The 23,998-nt window shown below is 37.3% G+C and overlaps 1 protein-coding gene across 6 annotated transcripts in view; it reads right to left on the reverse strand.

Moving 5' to 3' along the window:
- Nucleotides 1-23,998, reverse strand: part of ZFYVE9 (zinc finger FYVE-type containing 9) — a 188,347-nt gene that overhangs the window by 115,263 nt on the left and 49,086 nt on the right. For all 6 annotated transcript variants that reach the window (XM_082370184.1, XM_082370183.1, XM_082370182.1 and 3 more), the window contains 3 exons: nucleotides 23,084-23,189; nucleotides 10,756-10,861; nucleotides 5,129-7,230 (listed from right to left, as the gene is read on the reverse strand). In XM_082370184.1, the coding sequence (XP_082226310.1) occupies nucleotides 5,129-7,230; nucleotides 10,756-10,825 (2,172 nt within the window). In that variant the 5' untranslated portion in view covers nucleotides 10,826-10,861; nucleotides 23,084-23,189. The remainder of the gene's footprint in view (nucleotides 1-5,128; nucleotides 7,231-10,755; nucleotides 10,862-23,083; nucleotides 23,190-23,998) is intronic.

Genomic DNA, 23,998 nt, shown 5'->3' on the forward strand with positions numbered 1-23,998 from the left:
AACAGAGATAAAGTCTATGCAATCCCCTCCTTCTACAGCAGAGGAAACAGAAGCTGTTTCATACCCATTTCAGTGTTCTTTTCATACTACCTGTCCTACAGTTCTCTTCTCTGTTCTGTCTATTCAAATCACCATCTATTCAAACACAGTAAAAAAACTCATCTATTTTGAATTCTACTTTTAAAGTCAGTTAATGTGGAAAAATAGTAAGTAAACTGGAGTGGTATATATTACTGTCACTAAATCTCTCCTCATTCCAGGACTTGGCACCCATATTGTTCTTTTCCTAATTTGTAGTTCAAGACCTGATAGGTGAAGTAAAACCTAAAATCCTGCTACCTTTGCTAGATTCCCCCATCAAGTGATAGCACCAATCACTCAGCATTTTGTCTTCCTTTCAAATTCCCAATCCTTTACCACTGTCCAAAACTAATGTTCACCCAAAGACCATGACTTATATTTCTAGTAAGCAATCCAAATACAGATAAATTTTGTTGCTATGTCCAGTGTAGTAAAAGAGCAAAGGGCTTTGGAGTCAGATAAATTTGTGTTAAAATCCATGCACTCTCATTTATAAGCTCTGAGAATTTAGGCAAGTTACCTAACCTTTCTGAGGCACATTTTTCTCCCCTGTAACTGTATCTCAGAGAATTGTGTTATTAGACCAGATAAGCCTAGCATAAAGTGGAAGTGTTAAAAAAAATGTTACTCTCATCTTTCACACCATCCTAAACAAAGTTTCTACGTTGTATCAGTTCAAGTACTTTTACTTTAAAGGCTATTCTTATGTCTACTTCAGTAGATAGAAGAGAGTCATTAACCAGCTAGCATCTCGTAAGTAACAACCTGCCACATAAGTGACAGTAATGGATGAAGTGTGATAAAGCCTTGTGAATGACCAATAAAAGATAAAAAACTTTTTTTTCCTTTAAAAATTCTTCTCCACTTTCAAAAAACTCTTTCCTGTACTCTTAAACTCAAAAGCTTTTCTTAGGCCTTTGAAGTCAAATAATCAAATAAAAAGAGGTCAAAATATTCAGGGCAAATGGAACTTGACAGAGGATGAATACCCATATCCTGCTAGATTCAGTGATTTCTATAGGAAATTATTATGGATATATAATAACAGTGATCATCTGAACTTAGAGGGCACCTTTCTGGAAAGGAGTTCCCTGTACCTTTCTCTTTTCCTCTGGTCGCGCCACACGGCTTGCGGGATCTTAGTTCCCTGAACAGGAATTGAACCTGGGGCCACGACAGTGAAAGGGCCGAGTGCTAACCACTGGATCACCAGGGAACTCCCCTCTGTACTCTCTCTATTCTGTAATTTATCACCTATCATACAGCCAAAGTAGAGATTATGCTGCTATATGGAACAATTATCTAAATTAATAATGTGTGAAGTCATAAAATAAAACTCACATTTGCTGAGCATTTTAGAGTATGACATAGTTTTCCAATTAACAATGAAGACAAGAATAGAATCCAGATGTCCTGATGTCCATTACAACAATATAGAAATAAACTGCAGTATTTTAACACTTTCATAAATTCAACATAATTATTTTATATTATTCTTAATGACATTATACCAAGATAAATGAATGTTGTAACAAGTATAATATCTACTACTCATCAAGACCTGGATATAGGCCCTATGCTTTGCTAAATAATTTCCCACAATTTTCTATTAACTCCTTCTATATTCAAGTGCATTTTTATCATGGCCCATTCTCCTGTAAGATGATTTCCCTTTCCCTACTGCTAATTCTCCACCTGTGCTCTGCTGTGATCCCATTTTCCTCACATACTTTAGAACTTTGATCCATAAATTATATCCACTTTCTTATATCTCCTCCTCCAAACAGTCACTTTTTTTTTTTTTTTTGGCCGCACTGCACGACATGCAGGATCTTAGTTCCCTGACCAGGGATGGAACCCGTGTCCCCTGCAGTGGAAGTGCAGAGTCTTAACCACTGGACCGCCAGGGAAGTCCCAAATAGTTATTTTTTGTATCATGATTTTCCTGACTCCTCCTGCCATTCTGGGAAATATTAAGCTCTCATTTCTCAACATTCCTAAAGCATTGTGTTCATACTGCTATTACGAATGAGGAGAGATGCTAGGAAAAGCAGTATGTCTGAAGGAAAGAGTCCTAGCTTTAAAGGTGGCTCTAGTATTTTCAAGCTGTGTGACCTTGGGCATATTCCTTGACCTCTCTGAGCCTCTAATTCTTGATCTGTCAAATAGTAAAAAATTAACCACCCATTCTACAAGACAGTAATGGGTATTAAATGAGAATGAATATAAAGCACACATAACTGGCTCTTAATACACTGTATTATAAATTGTTGTGGGATGGTCTGTTCGTCTACTCAGATCAGTAGTTCACAATGATTTTTTTAGCATTTCTGAAAAACTACAGGAAATCCAGATACCCCTCTCCCCACACACTGAAATCAGTGCCTCTGATTATAAACTCTATGAGGTCATACATTCCAATTTATGTATACTTGAATCTCCAGTACCTAGCCCAGAACCTTTCATATATTAGATGCTTAATATATGTTTGTTACAGTAAAGAGAATTTATTAGCTATAGATATTAAATAAAGAAATTGTTGGAAATAACTGGATAGTAGATATATTAGAATGGAACAAACTAAATTTCTTTTTTCAACAGTAAACATTATTTTAAAAAATCACATTACTTGGGGTCTTTTTCTAGCTAAATTCCAAGTATAATTTGATTAATTTACTATCTAGAAAAACTATACCTAAGTTTATAAGCCCCTTTCTTCTGAGGAGCTCAAGGATTTTTACAGACATTACCTCAACAATCCTTAGAACATCCCTGAGGAAAATGGAGATGGAAAAAGAAAAAAAGATGGAATATGAATCCATAATCCATATGAAGCCATAAATTTATAAATTCTGCAAATTCCACTCAGCAAAAATTCCATGTAATTTTTCAGCTTATGCAATGGGGCATTTTGCCCCATTTTCTTTCTGAATCCACCTAAGTTACCTATTTAGTCATTACATCTGTATATGCTGGTCTGGAACAAAAGCATTTTTATTATTTACTTAAGCAAAATTTTGGGACTTCCCTGGTGGTCCAGTGATTAAGAATCCACCTTTCAATGCAGAGGATGCGGGTTCAATCCCTGGTCGGGGAACTAAGATCCCACATGCTGTGGGGCAACTAAGCCCGCACGTCACAACTAGAGAGCCCGTGCGCCGCAGCTACTGAGCCTGCACACTCTGGAGCCCATGGACCAAAATGAGAGAGCCCGCACACCACAACTAGAGAGCCTGTGCACTCTGGAGCCCATGTGCCGCAACTACTGAGCCTGCATGCTCTGGAGCCCACGTGCCACAACGAGAGAGAAGCCTGCATGCCGCAACAAAGAGCCCACCTGCCACAACGAAAGATCCCGTGTGCCGCAACTAAGACCCGACACAGCCTAAATAAATAAATAGGAAGGAAATTTTAAAAAAACAAGCAAAAATTTCAGAAAGTGTTATACACAGTAAGCAAAACATAGAACCACAAAAAAATGATGACTCTAATCCCCTAACAGAAAACTGACTGTTCAGGCTACTGACCATAGGTTTACTTCAGACTGTGAAATATTTAGGAATTAGACACATTATTTTCTCCAAATTTTAATAATCAGAGACTAACAGCCCAGTTTCAGCTTTAACTACTTTCTGCTCCCCATCATTTGGTTCTTTTGTTCTAGGACCCTATAGTAGCCCTTTTTGAATGCCCACCCAGGAACCATTCTCCACCTTTTCCTTATTAAGAGAATCCCACTTTTGTTGAGGCAACACTGGGCTCAGCCCCAGGGGATGAATCATGATTGATCTTAGCCAATCCTTACAATCCTGTTCCCTGTTGTCAGTCATTGGTCGAAATTGGACCTGTGGTCTAGAACTGGCCAATAAATTGAAAGAAGTTGCTGGGGATTCTTTCTTCCCTGATGAGAGGGCAGCAAGAGGAATAGGCTCTTTTGCCACCAACCAGTTTCTCTGCACTTGGGAAGTAGTCAGGTTGGACTTGATGCTTAAAGCTGTGCCACTATCTTGAGACCACGAGGCAAAGGCCAAGAGAACTTCAGTGATCCTGACTCTATACCCAGACATAACAGAGTCTCTATTTTCAGGCCTCTTGTTATATGAAATAAATGTTACTTTTGTCTAAGTAACTGAGGGCCAGATATTCTGTTCCTTGAATTTGAAGGCAACCGAATTAATACAGACAGACCAATAAATCAGGCAAGAAGGGAAGCAGAGGTTAATTACTGAGCACTTACTATTACATGTAATTTCATTTAATCTTCACAACAGCCCGATGAAAATTATCTTTTGATTCATTTTTTATGAAAAAATAAAGCTTAATAAAGCTATATAAAGTAACAAAGCTGAAGTTCAAATTCAGACCTGACACCAAACCTTACATTCTTTTTAAAAATACAAAATCCCATTTCCTCCTTGTTTACAGTTCTTGTTTAAAAAACAGACTAGTATATTGATGTGGTACTAGCTAACAGAATTTAGGGAGAACTAAGGAATATCACTTATTCTTATAACCTTGTCACAAGGATCTATAGCCTTCAACTCTTTTTTGTATCAAAGTTATATGGGGGGGGAAAGACAAAAATATATGTATATGTGTACCGAAAGCTCCAGAATGTCTAGTACAATGGCAAAAATCCTATAGCAAAAACTGGGATGGATTCTAAGTATAATATTCAATTACTCAAGAATTAAAAAATATAAAGTCAATCACAAACATTTCTTAAATCAGAAGAATAACTTCCTTATTTCAAGCTATTCCATTAACCAAGTATCAATACAGAAACCAAAGTTACCACTTCCTCAGTTCTCATCTATTCATGAAAACTGATTCAGCTTAAATCTTCACAACAAAAAAAAATTATATAAACACTAAGAATCAGCGAGGTCATTTTTCATTTGGAAATTTACTAGAATTGCATGTTCAAAAACTATTTATGATGTCATCTCAACGAGAAGTATGTTCACCTTATATTACCTTTATTAATTTCTAATTGAGAACTACAAAATGCACATGCCAGATTCCTGAGCTGATACACACAACTTACCTTCCCACATGCTCTGCAATGATGCCTCCTTTTGGTGAATGTAAACCTGGCTTCACATTTCATGCAATTTGGAGCCTGAGAATCTGGTACCCACACTGGAGCCACTTCCCCCAGAGTGGTAAATGGCTTTCTAGCAGAAATTCCAAACTGACCAGCTCTGAGATCATTATCTGGGCTTTCTGGAGGTAATGCAACGCACTGTCTACTGGATATCCCAGACTCATAGCTTTCTAAATGTTCCCCATTTGTATCAGCAATAGAGATATTTCCCAAAGAGGCATTGCATACATTGGCTGCTGAGTTTTCCCCTGATTTTGCTTTCCCAAGAACATCATTTTTGTTTTTAATATTATTTCCATTGTTTGCAGGAAGGTCATTTTGTAAATGGTCTGATAATGGCTTTGGAATTTGAAGTTTAAGATTAGAAGGTTGCTTGGGTCTTGCACCACCAAAAGGAACACTGATAGATTGCAGGTTTGCTACTATCTTGGGTGAAGATTGCCCAAGCACTGATGGAACTTGGCTACAGAAATTGTGTAAGTAATTTTTCTTCATTAGGTCACCAGTGCTGTTTAAAAGTAGTCCACTCCCTTCTGTGGCTTCATTTCCTCTCTGTTCATAAATATTTGAGTAGCATTCTGACTTGCTCTCCTCTATTTCCTTTTCTTCTGTTACTGAATCTTCTTTGGAAGGTAAAGTCTTTGGAACAAAACAAACAACTGGGCTCTGCATTCCATAGGAATCACAACAATTAGATAGTGAATTTGCTGCTGGTGTATCCATAACACTGGAGAAATCGCATCCTTCACTTTCATTCATGCAAGTTTGTTTTAAATCTAGACCTGCTTCTGCCATTCTATCACACTCTCCTCCACTATCATCATAAGTATCTTCAGGCTGATTCATGTGCAGAAACTTCTCATTTTCTTTATTTACTTGGCTGTCATTCATCTTGTTTGGTTTAGTCAATTTCCAATTAGTCATCTCCTGAGATTCAGAGAAATGCTCAGTCATATTAAGAAGTTCTGTAGTGCCAAGAATTTCTTCATGTTTACAACCTTCATTTTCATCAGCTCTAACTTCACCGGGCACAAGGCAATCTGAAAACTGTTCACAGTTATCATCCCTGCCAGACCCATTAGGCATGTCAGCTTTGAGAAGCAAAGGTAAACCAGACTGGATGGATTCTTCAGTTGTTCTTTCCTCTGCTGGCTCTTTTTTCATCAAAATCCCCTCACTCAAGTGGGAAAAGGAGTTTGGACTCCCTAGATCTGTCCTAGGAGAGCTGGTTCTGCCAGTGAGAACCTCATCTGGTGTAGAGTCCTCTTGCTTTACAGCAGGACCTTCATCTGTTCCCTGGGATGAGATTACTGAATCTGGTGTTAAACTTGTAATCACAGACATGGTGGGGTCTCTATCTATATTTTCATCATCCTGTAACTGTGAAGGGGAACAGACACTGGCTAGATTATCAGATGAAGTAGTACATATGTATTTAACAGAATCCCCCTCTGCATTTGGTCTACTCAATGGGTCCATCTGTTTCTCTGAGTTCATATCTTTTTCAGTGGACCCATTTACACTTAAACTAAATTGATCAGTTTGTCTGTTTTCGTTATCCAGTGAACAGCTAAAAGCATCCATGAGGGATTGACTATTATAATTATTACAATCCTGCAAATCGCTTTGTAATGTCCTTTTGTCACAGTTATGCATGACGGCTACAACAAGAACACTCTTCTCATCTGGCAGACAAGCTAGGTTTCCACATTTCTTCTCTCCCACTTCGACAGTACTGCATTGATCATCTTGATTACAGTTCCTCTTAATTAATTGGTCTTCTGCAACCGCATTTTCATCAATCCACATTGTGTTGATCTCTGGATTCAGACTACAGTCCTGTCCATTAGCACAATGGTCCTCTCCCTCTGTGTTAAGAGGACCTGAATGAGGCAGGGAGAAGACTTTCAGTTGTGGCTGTGACTCAGAAACTGTAGGTTCATTCACACTGGCCAATGCAGGGCTGAATGACAGTCGGGGAGAAGGGGGATCTAGAATCTTATTCCACCTTGTATCCAATAAAATAGGAGAAACGGTTTCATCTGAAAAAATAAATAATTATTATAAGTTTGCTGGTAACACTGATAAGGCTAGGACTAAGTTAATCAACTACATTTGCAAATATGCCCTGAAATTAAAATATTCCTAGGATATGTGAAAACAGAATATTCCTAGGGTATGAAGTTTCTAATTTTTAGCTAAGGATAAGAAAATACATTTAAGACTGTTCCCTGTATTATATATCACCAAATGGTAATATCTCAGAACATTCCAAACAACAAAAGAATTCTACCTCAATCTAGTTGACATAATTAAAGTGGCCCACAGGCTGTACTTTGGGGCTGGGGAGGGGAGGGCAATAATGGGGAAGGCCTTGGACTGGCCCAGCACAACATGGGGTAGGGGCTAATCTAAGGTAGAAAAAAAATCAGAACAGTGATGAGGATACAGTAATTGAGCGGGAAGGAAAACAAAGGAATTTTCTGTGGAGACGGCATGCTCTATAATCTACATCATGACTGAGACGTGGTTACATGGATATATCTGTTGGTCAAAACTGTACAGTTAAGATCTACACATTTTAATGTATAAATTTTATCTTCAAAAAACTGTAAAAAAATAACAATGAAGCAGGGAGTGAGGAGCAAATGAAGATATATAAATGAAAAATGACAGCATGTCAAGCACTGCTGAAGTTGGGTAATGGGTACACTAGAGTTTATTACACTATTCTATTTACTTTGTATATATTTGAAATTTGCCCACAATAATAAGTTAAAAAGTTTGTTACAGCATGTGAAATTCTGCTTATAACCATGTCACAATACATTATTATTTAGGTTCATATTTACACTATTATCTGAGGAAATTTGGCAGAAAGTATCATTTGTCATATTAAAACAACCTTCTTATATTCTATCAATAAGCATAATCTCATTTAATGTTTCTGTTTATTTTTTAATAGATCATAACTATGATGGCATTTTCCCAAGTTACTGTGCTATGTGTGTGTCTAGAGAAATAAGAAATTATGCACTTATTGCTTTTCCTGCTTTTTCCTATAGTAAATCTGATAATCACAGCCCTGAAATTATACAGAAATGCTTTCCTCTCATAAATCTTTAAAGCTCCTTTAGCGCCTTGTTCATATCTCTATTAAAGCATTTATTACACTGCATTGCAATGGTTTATTTACCTGACTTTTTCAGGCAGAAACCACTTCTTTCCATCAATGTAAATCCTTGCTTTGCACAGCACCTGATATGTAGTAAGTAGCATATTCATGTAGCATATATTTATTGTAGCACCATAAATATATGCTATGTGAGTATCTACCACTGTAAAAGCATTGGGCGGAATATGAGATTAAATGATAGCTCCAAGAAGTATATAATCTAGTTGGAAAAATAAGAAATAGATACAATACACATGAATCGCTAACTAGCAGTACAGAATAGCATAAGTATTCAAAAACTATTACGTAGTAGTAGAAAATAAATTGAGAGGACAAAGGTATTTTACAGGCTGAAGCAGCAAGCTTGAATTCATGGAAGCAGGAGGAAATGGGCTGGGCTTCAAAGACAATTTTACAAAAAGTTTGGAAAACAGGGCATTCGTAAGAGGGGAACAAGTAAAAGTACAGCCCCAAACACAACAATCTGAGAGAGCAATTAAGTAAATCAGTTTGGGTTGAAAAAAGAATTAGTGTAAGAAAGTAGTAAAAAGAAGCTAGAAAGGTCAGATTGTAAAGGCCATAAAAAATCAGATTGCGTGGAGAATGGGCTTAATATGCTCTGAGTGTTAAATGTTAAATCCTGAGTTTACCAAATTTGGGCTAGCAGAGACTTGAGATCTGGTAACATGTATTTCCTTTAAAAAAAGAAATCGTATTTCCAAGCTGGTTCACGGAAATAAAAAAGAAACACTGCCTCTTATAAGAATATTTAATAATATTCAAACAGAAATGATCATGTATTAAAAATTTCATTATTCAACCAACTGGGTATAATGTTAATTATCTAATGTCATCACAGTTTGTGTGTGGTACATTTTTCATTTAAAGGAGGAAATTAACATGAAATGAGAAAACACTTTTAAAAAAATATATTTGGAAAGGTACCAAGCTAGAGGTGGTAGTTTTAATGCCAACTGGTACTGAGATGTTTAAAAAATAGTTGAAAACAAATGAAGAGCATAGTTACAAACAAGCTGGCTTCTGAAATTATTCTCCTTCTAAAGGAGTTATTTTGGTAAGCAAATGCTATATTTCAAACTAAAATGACAATTTTTACTGACTCAACAAAAACGTATTGCAAATCAACTATATACAAAATACCCTACTAGAATCTACAGAAGTCACAAAGAGACTGATGTAAAGAACTAATAATTTTATTAATGAGAGTCAATGGTATTCTAGAAGAATAGTATTCACAGGATTAGGTGTAGCATTTGTGTAGATGACAAATAACTGTGATAGGGCCACACCAAAGAAGGGATTGAGAAAATACTTGTATAAATGACTGAAACCAAGAGGACAATACACCTTCCACCTTGGTATGTATAAAGCCCACCTAGATCCCATAAAATCCAAAAAGATTCGGTTTCACATTTACATGAATCAGGAGTTAGGCTAGGGTTACGGGTTAGCTTTGGGTCATCAATGGTAAAATGTAAGAGCAGGCCATTCCAGGTATCTTTCTTCTCCCTTTTTACCCCCATGAGCACATATCTTTTTAATGCTTGCTCTAGCATAGGCCCAAAACAACAAAATCAAAACTAATCTCTCTTCCCATCTGCTATCAAAGAACAACCTGAATCACCGGATATAGTAAAGGTTTGGAGACTACTACTAATATCATGGGCTTTAGATGGAAATATATCACTTTGTAAACTTGTTACATGCTATTTTCTGTTAGAAACCAAGAACACCAGGAAAGGAGGATAAGGCGAAAGACAGATATTTAATTATGGCTTACCCATTCTAGTCATACTGAAAGTTGAATTTAAGGAAAATTCCCTAAATGAAGTGAATCTTTAGCAGACATTTTTAGACTGGGCCTTGAGAATATATAATTTAATTAACGATTTGGTAGATACTTAAAAATGTAAATCTTTTAAAATTAGGTTTAAAATGGATCTTGCTTTATTGGTCAATCAATATGAAAGAAGCTATTTTTCTTAACTTGGGAAATACAACCACACATTCTAAAGCTTTTCCTGACCATAAATTGGATTCTAATCCTGCACTTATGAACAAACTAACTTGGGGAAGATGCTTAACCTTTCTGTGTCTCTATCTTCATCTGTAAAATGTAGATAAGATTTACTTTCATGGGATTATTTTAAAGATTAAATGATATAATCCATGTGAATGATTTAGCATAGTATCTGGCACACAGTTAGTGCTAACATAAATGTTAGTTCTTCCTCTGAATATTAATATATAATATTATCATTATTGAGGCATTGGACCTTCCTTTCTTTTTTTTAAGTACTGCATCCTCTTATAATCCCACATTTTCTATATCATAAATACATTCAAACAGAGTCACCAAGTAAATTCTCACCTTCGTTTTGTTCAAATTCATCTAACACCTTGTCCAGGTTGTAAGCTTCTGCTTGGAAGTAATTCTCCATCGGTGAGAAAACACCACTCAAGAGACTTGTTTAAATCTAGAAAATAGATCAAATTTGTATTACACTTTCAATTATTAAAATATAATTTATAGACATTACAACTGGTAAAACAGAAATACAAAGGATCTTAAGACTACAATGAACAATTATATGCTAATAAATTGGACAACCTAGAATAAATGGATAAATTCCTAGACACATACACCCTACCAACAATGAATCACACAAAAAAAGAAAATCTGAACAGATCAATTACTAATAAGGTGATTGGATCACTAATTAAAAACCATCCCATAATATGCTCTCTGATGCCAAACTATACTGCAAAGCTACAGTAATCAAAATAGTATAGTACTCACACAAAAACAGACATATAGCTCAATAGAACAGAATAGACAGCCCAGAAATAAATCCACACTTGTATGGGCAATTAATCTATGACAAAGGGAATGGGGCAAAGACAGCCTGTTCAATAAATGGTGTTGGGAAAACCAGACAGCTACATACAAAAAAAAAAATCAAACTGGACTACTTTCTCACACCATATACAAAAATAAACTCAAAATGGATAAAAAGACTTGAATGTTAAGACCTGAAACCATAAAACTAGAAGAAAACATAGGCAATATGCTCTTTGACATCAGTCTTAGCAGTTTTGGGGGGGATATGTCTCTTCAGGCAAAGAGAAACAAAAGCAAAAATAAACAAATAGAACCACATCAAACTGAAAAGCTTTTGCCCAGCAAAGAAAACTATCAACAAAACAAAAAGGCTGCCTACTGAATGGGAGAAGATATTTGCAAATGATATATCCAACAAGGGATTAGTATCCAAAATATACAAAGAACTCATACAACTCAACATCAAAAAAAAAGAAAAAATTAAAAGCGGGCAGAGGATCTGAATAGACATTTTTCCAAAGAAGACATAAGATGGCCCACAGGCACATGAAAAGATGCTCAGCATCACCAATCATTGGGGAAATGTAAATCAAAACCACAAAGATATCATTACACCTGTCAGAATGGCTATCATCAAAAAGAAAACAAATAACAAGTGCTGGAGAGAATGCTGAGAAAAGAGAACCCTTGTGCACTACTGGTAAAAATGTAAATTGATTCAGCCACTACAGAAAACAGTATGAAGGTTCCTCAAAAAATTAAAACATAACTACCATATAACCCAGCAATTCCATTTCTAGGTATACAACCAAAGGAAAGAAAATCAATATCTGGAGGAGAGTCTGCACTTCCATGTTCACTGCAGCATTATTTACAACAGCTAAGACATGGAAACAACCGAAATACCCATCAAAAGATGAATGGATACAGAAAATGTGGTGTGTTTGTGCGTGCGTGTGTGCGTGCATGAATGTGTATAAGATAGAATATCATTCAGCCATTAAAAGGAAGTCCTGTCATTTTCGACACCATGGATGGACCTTGAGGGCATTATGCTAAGTGAAATAAGTCAGACAGAGAAAGACAAATACCAGATGAACTCACTTATACGTGGATTCCAAAAAAACCAAACTCACAGAAACAGAGAACAGATTCAGGGCTGCCAGAGGCAGGGTATAAGGGATGAAGGAAACAGGTGAAGGTGGTCAAAAGTTACAAACTTCCAATTATAAGATAAATAAGTTCTAGGGATATAATGTACAGCATGGTAGGTATAGTTAACAATACTGCATCATATATCTGAAAGTAGCTAAGAGAGGTAATCTTAAAAGCTCTCATCAAAGGAAAAAAATGTATAACTATGTGAGGTGATGGATGTTAAGTAAACTTATTGTGGTAATCATTTCACAATATACACATATATTAAATCATTGCATTGTGCAACTTAAACTAATACAATGTTATAAGATCTGACTTACATACATCATGAAATGATTACCACAATGAATTGTGAACATCCATCATCTCGTATAGATACAAAATAAAAGAAAAAAATTTTATCCTTGTGTTGCAAACTCTTAGGATTTACTCACTTAACAACTTTCATGTATAACATACAACAGCGTTAATTATATTAATCATATTGTATATTACATCCCTAGTACTTATTTATCTTATAACTGGAAGTTTCTACCTTTTGACCACCTTCATCTAATTCTCCCTCCTCCCACCCTATGCCTCTGATAACCACAAATTTGGTGCCTTTTTCTGTTTGTTTGTTTGTTGTTTTTGAAGTGTAACTGACCTACAACACTATGTTAGTTCCCAGTGTACAACATAGCAATTTACTATCAATATTTCTATAAATTACAAAATGATCACCATGGTCAACTTCTATTTATTAATTGGCTCCTGTTAGGTAATTTAAGTTTAGGTAGACAAACAGGCTGCATAATCTATGAATGGTTTTTCTTAAATCTGTCTTTTGTGTCTAATGACTTACAGTTCAAAAAACTTTCATATACAGGCCATTTTTTTAAATAAAGACTGCATATTTAGACTGTCCAATGCAAAGAGATGAATAAAATTTCTCACAACACACAATCTAGCACATTTAATATACACCTACAATAGTTAGCATTTCATGGTCATTATATGTAAAATATTAGTAAACAAACAATCAGATCAACATATTTATAGTGCATCTACTGTATGCAGGGTACTGGGATCAACTGAAGTCTCAGATACCATCCCGAATATCAAGAATCTTAACATTTACTTAATGGTAAACAATGCTAAATAAGAAAATTTAAATAATAATAAATGATTTTAATAACAACACAGCACAAGAGACACAGGTACTACGTGATTAATCTGTCAGATAAAATGAACAGATAAGTGTACCTGAATAAGTACTGTAAAAGTTCAAGAAATGGGAACTTCCCTGGTGGTCCAGTGGCTAAGACTCCACACTCCCAATGCAGGGGGCCCAGGTTCGATCCTCAGTCAGGGAACTAGATCCCACATGCCACAACTAAGAGATCCCACATGCCACAACTAAAGATCCCTCGTGCCACAACTAAAGATCCCTCATGCCACAACTAAGACCCACGCAGCCAAATAAATAAATAAAATAAATATTTTAAAAGTTCAAGAAATGGACCAGATCACGAGTCTGGATGGTCAAGAAAGGCATTATTTATGGATTTGAGCTGAGTCTGGAAGGACAGATAAAATTTTAACAGATATCCCAGATAGGAAGATGCGGAAGTGAAATTTCAAACAGGGAGAGACATGCAAGGAGTGATCTAGGAATGGGCAATTATTGAGGGATCAGTGAAATTGAAGCAAGGATTTATTTACATGGGTAACAGCAGGACACAGCTGGAAAAGCAGACAGGCATCATATTATGGAAGCCCTGGAATGCCAGTCTGAGAAAGATACTGTTTATACTTTAAGCAATGGGAAGAACTGTAGCATAATGGATAAGAACATGAACTCTAGGACTCGACTGTCCAAGTTCTAATCCTAGTTCCTAATTCACTTACTAACTATATGACTTTGGGGAAGTTAATCTATTTACCTGAGACTTAATTTTCATCTATAAAACTGAGTAATAATAGTATATACCGAAAGATTAAATAAATTGACATAGGTAATACATTTAAAACACTGCCTGGCACAGGATAAGTGCTTCATAAGCAATTATTTAAGTTTTTAAGCCTTGGAGTTGATCATTTTATTATAAAATAAATAACGTAACAACAGTGATTACATAGGCTAGTTTTCAGCCCCATCCTCCCTTCCACTCATATTTATTGAGCACCTGTTACGTGCAGACGTTATGCTTGGTGCTGGAACACTACTTGAATATACATTTCTTCAATGTACCATGCCCTTTTCCTCTTCAAGACCTTTTATCTGTCTCCAATACACCCCCTCCTTGCCAAAATAACTCTGCATCTTTTAGCTCTTAGCTCAAATATTACTTTCACAAGAAGTCTTCCCTGAACCCCTAAAAAAGGTGATCTCGCCTTATAATCTCTCACAGCACCTCCACTTTTCCCTTTATAATAATTATCACAATCTATAAACATACACTGGTGTGATTATTTGATTAATGTCAATCTCTCCCACCAGACTGTAGACACCACAAAGACACCCACTAGACTGTGTTCACCATGTGATTGCCACAGAACCTGATGTGGTACCTATTCAATAAACACCTGTGGAATGAATAAATGAACAGTATAAACAGCCACTCAAGAAGTTGTGTTAAACTTCAATTATAATTATTGATTCAGGCAAGCATCAAAAACAGATGCCTTTAGGTAAACAGTTAGTGGGGAAGAAAATATTCACAATGCCTCAAAATATCATTTCACAGATGACTTATTAATTCCAAAGGAGAAAATGTATGTTTACAGTGAAAAGATGCAGTAATCACTACCTTAACCAGATGATCAAGCTTAGCATCACTAAAAGTTTAACAAGCTGACAATATGTATCTCCTGATGTGATGCAATAAGTTTAAAACATCACCTACAGGTATTCTTCTCCAAATTGTTTAATCTGAATTGAATCATGAACAATTAGACAAATCTAGAATGTGAGGCATTCTGTAAGACAGCTGTCCTGGACTCTTCAAAAAATTCGGTGTTATGAAAAACAAGATCATTCTGAATTGAGAGAGACTAAAGAGATTAAACAACCAAATGCTATGCATGAACACTAACTGGATCCTAGATCAAGAAAAATACACAAATAGGGACTCCCTGGCGGCACAGTGGTTAAGAATCCGCCTGCCAGTGCAGGGGCCACGGGTTTGAGCCCTGGTGCAGGAAGACCCCCACATGCCGTGGAGCAACTAAGCCCATGCACCACAACTACTGAGCCTGTGCTCTAGAGCCCGCGAGCCACAACTGCTGAGCCCGCACACCTAGAGTGCGTGCTCCGCAACAAGAGAAGCCACCACAATGAGAAGCCCGCACACCACAATGAAGAGTTGCCCCTGCTCGCCGCATCTAGAGAAAGCCCGAGCGCCGCAACTAGAGAAAGCCCAAGCGCAGCAACGAAGACCCAGCGCAGCCAAAAATAAACAAATTAATTTAAAAAAAAGAAGACAATAATACACAAATACCCATACACAGCAAAAAAAAAAAGACATTTAAGGGATAATCAGGGGAATTTGAACTATACATTAGTATTACAATGAATTAATAATCATTTTTTTGGATGTGATAATGGTATTTAAAATTTTGTATGCGAATGTCCTTACTCGTAGGAGATGCCTGCTGAACTATTTAGAGAAGAAGTGTTATGTTATCCGTAACTAACTTTCAAATAATTCAGGAAGAAAGTATGTGAGTGTGAGTGAGTGGCGAGGGTAGAGGAGGAGAGGAGAGAGGTGCTCGAGAAAGAGACAAAATGGTAAAAATGGATGAATCTGGTGAAGGATATATGGGTCTTCACTGTACTATTCTTTCAACTTTTCTACAGACTTGAAATTTTTTAAAAGAAAAGGTAAAAAGTGTACTGAGCTTGTGGTGGGAAGCATTCCTTCTCACTTTGAATATAGAAATTCTAGACAAAATAGATTATTTTTAAAGAGTTTATACAGTGAAATTCAAAAACAGGAAAGAGAAATATGCCATTAACCAAGAAGAAATCAAGCCACAGCGATGAGTGAGAACTGAAGTGTGGCAGTTCACAGAGGTTACAGAACTAGACAGCAACTTTCAGACCTGGGATTTGAAAGCTAGCAGGTAGGATGGGAATTATGTGCTATAAACTTCTAGAAGTTTCTGCATTAGAGAGGGCCAGACTGGGCTCTCTGCATAAAGCCAGGAGCTGGAGAAAAAACTGCCCCAAGTGGCCCCAAGACTCAGAAATGGTGCAGGATGGAATAGTGTGCCAATAAAATCAACTTTCAGAAATCAGAAGTCCTAGCCTGTTCCTCCCTCAGGATTGGTAATGAAACTAAGTCTTCCCATTCATGAACATAACATGGTTTATCTCTACACTTGCTCAGCTCTTCTCTTCCTGTGACTTGCAATAATGTTTTTAATTTTAAGAAGTCATTAAATATGGGACAGTGGGGAGAGAAGAGTGCATGTGACTGTAAAGGAGTAGCACAAGGGATATATCCGTGGTGACAGAATCGTGCTGTATCTTAAATTGCAATGGAGGTTACATAAATCTACCTGTGATAAATGGGAGAGAACTACATACACTCATGAATATGCTCACAGCAGCATTATTCATAACAGCTAAAAGGTAGAAACAACCCAAATATCTATCAACTGATGAATGGACAAATAAAATATTAATTTCCTGGGTTTTATATTTTCTCGAGTTATGTAAGATGTAACGAATGAGAAAAACTGTAAATGAAACTTTCTAAAGTATTTTTGCAACTTCCTGTGAGTCTATATTTACTTCAAAATAACAAGTTGATAAAATTAAAATAAAAGGGAAAAATTATTAAAAATTCAATAAACAGGGAGCAGATGAAGAGGGCATCTGTGTAAGGGGGGAGTCAGAGCCCAAGTGTGGTGAAGCAGATGTCCTTGCGTAGGGGTGGCCCGGCATAATGTGTCAGAGCCCCAGGGGGAAGGAAACTGCCTACACAGGACAGCCCAGTGTGGGGTGTTAGAGCCCAAGAGAGGTGAGGAAGGCATCCACATGAAGGGGATGGTCTGGCAGACAGAGAGCACAAGTGGGTAAGACGGATTCATATGCAGGAGGGGTGAGGAGGAGATATAAGAGGGCAGTCCAGGGTGGCGGGTCAGAGCCTGAGCAGGATTAGAAGGACCAAGGGGAGAAGAGAGTGATAGGACATAGGTTACATGTAGAAAGATGGATCAAACAAGTGACTTCATGAAGGGCAATGGGAGCAAGGTTTCTCACTGTTGGAGAAGGGGTTAAAATGCAGAAAAAGAGAAAAGTGGAAAGAACCCTGCAGTGTTGGTTTGGAATCTGGGGTATCAGTTTGAACTCATGGACTTCAATAAACATACTTATAGCAATAAACATAGTTTTGTGTTCAATGAACATAGCAATAAACATACTATAAATGTAAAAGTGTGTGTGTGTACACATATATTCTCTAGTGCTACACACAAAGAATCTTGGAGCAGGAAATCCTCAGCTCAATTCCATGTAGCAATGAGCATACCTAGCACCAGATTTGATTTATAAATATTGTTATTCACTATAAGGAACAAGGGCTCCATGGAAAAATGGCTGATTCCAAAGCTGAAGTAGAAAAAATACAAGAACTTTGATGAGGATGGAGGGAAACATGAACCATCGCACATTGCTGGGAAGAAAGTAAAATGGTGTGGCAACCCTGGAAAACAGTTTGGCAGTTCCTCAAAAAGTTAAAAAGAGTTACCACATGGCATAGCTATTCCACTCCTAGGCTTATACCCAAGAGAAATGAAAACATATATTCACACAAAAACTTATCCGTGAATGCTCACAGCAGCATTATTCATAACACCAAGAGATGAAAACGACCCAAAGATCTATCAACTGATAAATGCATAAATAAAATGTGGTATTATACATTGACAAAATATAATATTATATGATAATTAAAATGGATAAAGTACTGCTATATGCTACATCATGGATGAATCTTGAAAATATGGTAACTGAAAGAAGCAGACACAAAAAGCTACAGATTACATGATTCCATTTATATGAAATGTCCAAAACAGGCACAGAAACAGAAAGTAAATTAGTGGGTTGCCAGCAGCTGGGAGGAACTGGAGGGAAATGGAGAGTAACTGCTAACAGATTAAAGATTTCTCTTTGGGGTGAAAAATGTTCTGGAATTAGACAGTGGTGATGATTGCAAGACTCTGTAAATATATAAAAACCATTGAACTATACATTTTAAAAAGGTGAATTTTACGGTATGGTGTGTGAATTACATTTCAATTTAAAAAAAAAATAAATAAAGGAAGCATCCAAGAATGATGGGGACATGTCAAAAGGACAAAGAAACCAGCTTGGGGCTTCCCTGGTGGCGCAGTGGTTGAGAATCTGCCTGCCAATGCAGGGGACACGGGTTCGAGCCCTGGTCTGGGAAGATCCCACATGCCGCGGAGCAACTAGGCCCGTGAGCCACAACTACTGAGCCTGCGCGTCTCGAGCCTGTGCTCCGCAACAAGAGAGGCCCACGCACCACGATGAAGTGTGGCCCCCACTTGCCACAACTAGAGAAAGCCCTCGCACAGAAACGAAGACCCAACACGGCCAAAAATTAATTAATTAATTAATTAATTTTAAAAAAGGAAAAAAAAAGAAACCAGCTTGAAGGAGCTTCCACAGACCAAATCAGAGACAATTTGAGCATCAAAACAAATAATGGTAGCAACAGATTATAACCCACTGGATAAAACAGAAAGCCATGAGTCTTTACAACATAAATGAATGAATTCCAAGTGCGATGAGGAATGGGATATTTACATAGTTTCAAAGTTCCTCTCCACAAAAATACTTACTAATTACAAAAAAAAAAAAAAAGAGTAACTTCAGAGGCAAATCCTGGCAGATGCCACCTTACACAAGTGATCAAAGTGAACACCATCAGTAATAGGACAAACAAAAATCCATGCTCCCTGACAGACTGCAATGAAAAGGACACAGCAATGTCCATACTAGGGGAGGCTGTGGGAGGACTGGGGGCAGCGGGGACAGGAGGTGTATAGAAACTCCTTGTACTTTTTGCTCAATTTTTTTCTGAACCTAAAACTGCTCTAAAAAAATTAAAGTCTATTGAAGAGAGATCAAGACGGTAGAGTAGGAGAACAGTGGAACTCACCTCCCCGCACAAACACATCAAAAATACATCTACATGTGGAATAATTCTCACTGAAAACTACCTGGAGACTGGCAGAAAGACCCTTATACAACCAAGGCTGTAAGAAAGATCCACGTGGAATCAGGCAGGAAGGGAAGAAAAGTGATCAGGTTGGGACCTGTGCCCCTGGGAGGGGACTCAGAAGAGGAGGGAGATTTCATGGGTGGAGAACCTCCCTGGGGAGTGAGCAGTTTGAGCCACATATTGGGAGCCCCAGCCCTGGGATCCAACACCAGGAAGACAAGTCCCCTTGGCTGGTTGGAGGGCTGGTGGGACTAACAGGAGGGCTGTGGGGAGCCCAAGAGGAGCGTACACACCCTTGTTTACTCCCAAAACAGAGTGGGGAGGGTGGATTGAAACTGCATGGAACACTGGCTGGTTTCCCAACTAAATGCAACATGTGATTCTAAACTCGGTGCTCTTGACATAAAGGACATTATTTGCACATCTGGCAAAACTTGAATAAGGTCTGATAATTAGATGGTGGTAATGCATCAATGCTCATTCCCTGATTTGATGGCTGTATTGTGGTTATGTAGGAGAATGTCCTTTTTTGTAGGAAACACAGTTTCAAAGGTGGTAGGGGATGCAGCTAGCAACTTACTCTCAAATGGTTCAGAGAAAAAAGACCTCTGTACTATACTTGCAAACTGTCTATAAACTTGAGATAGTTTTTTAAAAAATACATTAAATGCACAAAAACTATCATATTTTTAATATCCAGGGCACTTTCTTTTTCTGATCCTTTTTATGACATCTTGAGCTTATTTCATGGATATAATTTTTTTCTTACCATTCTAATTACCTATAATTTAGTCTGGTTTTTTTTTTCTTTTTCCCCAAACCTCTTTCTGTTTTCAATATTATTTCCTCCAAGTTCCTGTTCTGTGTTTTGATCTCTGTCTTCACATTGGACGCTTTCCCCAAATGCCTAACATTGAACAAATGAAGTACAAAAAGCCAACTGGAAGCTCTGCATGTGTGGCTTCTCAACTGGGAGGCTTGCACTGCATGGTGATTGGGTGGGAACACAGCTATTTCACTGGGAGACCTCCAAATGTCAGTATATGTAGGTCTTTTCTTTGGACTCCAGAAAAGAGTCTTATAATCTCCTGTAAGGGGGTGTAGAGATGTAACACCAGAGATGTAATCACCATCTGAAAGAAGAGTAGAGGAAGGGGTGAGGGGAAGGATCTCACTTTAATATATAGGATTTCCCCTTATCCTCCTGCTTTTACTTTAGTGCTTTTTACTTTTACTTCATCCCTTGGTATCTGTTATGTCTAATGTCCCCAAGTCTTGATCCTCTTTAGTTTCATTTTCCAAGAAAAACCTGTGGTCTCCCAAGGACATGGGAGAGGAGCAGTCTTCTCACTGTAAAAGTTGGACCTCTCCAAGAATTTTTTTTTTTTAATTTACTTATTTGGTTGCACTGGATCTTAGTTGCAGCAGGTGGGCTCCTTAGTTGCAGCTTGCAGGCTTCTTAGTGGTGACTCGCCAGCTCCTTAGTTGCAGCACGTTGGGTTCCTTAGTTGCGGCATGCGAACTCTTAGTTGCGGCATGCATGCAGGATCTAGTTCCCCGACCAGGGATCGAACCCAGGCCCCCTGCATTGGGAGCGAGGAGTCTTATCCACTGTGCTACCAGGGAAGTTCCCTCTCTGAGGATTTAAATCTTATGTCAGGATTCTTTACCTGCCTTAGAGAAGCATCCATCTCTTATTCAAAATAGAAGTCACTAAATATCATATATGTACAGTTGACCCTTGAACAACATGGGTTTGAACTGCACGGGTCTATCTGTATACGGATTTTTTCCATAGTAAATATTACAGTACTACATGATCCACAGTTGGTTGAATCCATGGATGCAGAACCTCGGATATGGAAGAACCACGTATATGGAGGGCTGATTATAAGTTATATGCAGATTTTCCACTGCACAGAGTAGTCAGTGCCCCTAACCTGCACGTTGTTCAAGGGTCAATGGTACATCTCAAAGAGGAATATAATTACTTAATTCAATACAGTTTCTTCCTGAGAATCTCTTCTTTTTTATTCTACTGACCAGAGTCCTTTTAGACATTGTCTTCAATCTCAGTCTGAAGGGTGTGACTTTTACAGCACTTATCTTATTGTTCCTTGTATATCTCCTTCACTGTTACTTCCTCTTTATACCATATACTACTTACAATGAACATGTGTGCATTCATACATAAAACATTATTGAGCATCTACTATGTACCACGCACTGTCTTAGTCATTACGTTACAATGACAACTAAGACAATGTCTTTGACCTAAAGGTGCCCAATGTTTCATAGAAGATGGATGAGTAAACTTAAAATATGAAACACTGTGGTATGTACTAAATGATATATGCACTGGGTACTACGGAGCCAAAGAAGAAGTAAATCCAAATCAGACTGAGGCAGGAGTATATTATTTGGGGTAGGGTGGGCTACTGTAACAAATACTCCAATAACTTATTATTGCTGACTAATTATTATTTATTATTACTGATAATATTTGCAGTGGGTTGAAAACTTCCTAAAGAGGAGATGCCTGAAGAATAAGATTTTGCCAGATGAAGGCAGACAAAGGCATTCCCTCTCACACTCACATGTGAGAAAGCTAGGGGACGAGAAATACCTTGCCAACTGCAAACCCAGAAGTTCTGGTGAGGAAGGTACTACTGCTAAGTGCTTAGGAACTCAGTCTCTCGCCACACACTGTAAGACCCAGGCCTCTATCCTTGAAGCTTACATGGAAAATCAGAGAACTCAGCAGAGCATGCAACACTCCATGAGTGAATGGCATAATCAGTTTCTGAAATCAATCTCACTCACACACCCTCCCCTCCCACCACCATTTTCTACCCATTAAATAATCATAACACTTGAAAGAAAGCAAAGAAGATTCCTAGTCAGGAAAAAGTCAATGATTAAGGAGTCTTGCTCTACAAGAATTAATAAAATACTTCTAATTTTCTGCTGGAAATGATTGCTCATCACAGCTAGTCTAAACATACAAAATAAAATAATATAATTGAATCTGTATTTCTGATTCCTCACTCTAAAATAAGATTTCACTGCTTAGATCTTGCGTGATTGACTAAGAAATATTAATGACATTAATTGGGTAGATATACCACTATTTTCTCCTAACAATATTGCTCAAGTCCATGTTCTTTTTCATGCTGAAATTACCTTTCTAGGCTCAAGGTAGAAGTTGACTCTAAAAGGGAGAAGCCAAGTACTAGTAGAGAAATTAGCATTTTGACGTAATTCAACAGGAATTTTAAAATATCCTTTTTTTCTGGACTTAAGTCAAATCTTTTTAAAAAAAAAACAATATTCCTGATTTAATAAGGAACAATGTTATAAATGAAGCAAGCAGCATATATGTACGTGAGCATTATTTTCTATAGATCTGTTTTCTCAAGTTCAATCTCTCTTAAGAGAAACAAGATCATTGGTTTTCTTACCTTTTCTCCCTTACACACGTGATTAGGAACAGACTTCTCTGTGCTTACTCATGATGCTTGCTGTACCACCAGCCGGTCCTGCTGTTTCAGTATGCTCTGTTTGATGCTAAAGAAAAAACAACATTGCTCATTACATTTCCTAAAGCAATAAGCCCTGATGTTCTTCATATCAACCTATCATAGCCAGACAAATAAAAGCTATGGGACTTAAACAATAAATTACAATTATACCTTCAGATTCAAAGACCTGGCCAGCACGGAATGCAGCAGCAGACACATTATATTGTCTAAGAAGGCCAAAGTTAAACGTTTCAATGAACAGTTAAGAATTTGTGCACACTTCTTATTTTCAACGAGTAATACAAAGTAAAAGATCAAAGGTAGAGGCACTTTCTATCCAATGACTCTGTTAATTCATAAAAATACTACTTATTTGTATTTCAATAGGCCCTCCAAGAATCCAAAGCTAACAAAATTGCTGCTTCACAAGAATGGCCTCTGTTAGTGTGATTTTTTTTTTCTATACATACAGAATTCTTAAATTGAGATTCAAAAGATTCCTGCTGAGACTTTTTATTGCCAAACTACTGTTTTTCCTCCAAATGGAGTCCCTTATGATTTCAGCCCTCCTCCACTGCTTAGCAGCAATGGATTAGCAGTTGAAACTAATCAGAATAAAACTAAGTATCTCATGTTATCTGTATAAAATATCTAACCTACAATCACAGCATTTTCAAAACAGGAGAGTATCTCAGACATGATCTAATGAACATCACTTAATTTTTTTTTTAAGATTTGGTTTTTGATGTGGACCATTTTTAAAGTCTTTATTGAATTTGTTACAATATTGTTTCTGCTTAATGTTTCAGGTTTTTTTGGCCTGGGATCTTAGCTCCCCCACCAGGGATTGAACCC

Source organism: Balaenoptera borealis (assembly GCF_965194805.1).
Source record: "Balaenoptera borealis genome assembly, chromosome: 1".
NCBI lineage: Eukaryota > Metazoa > Chordata > Mammalia > Artiodactyla > Balaenopteridae > Balaenoptera > Balaenoptera borealis.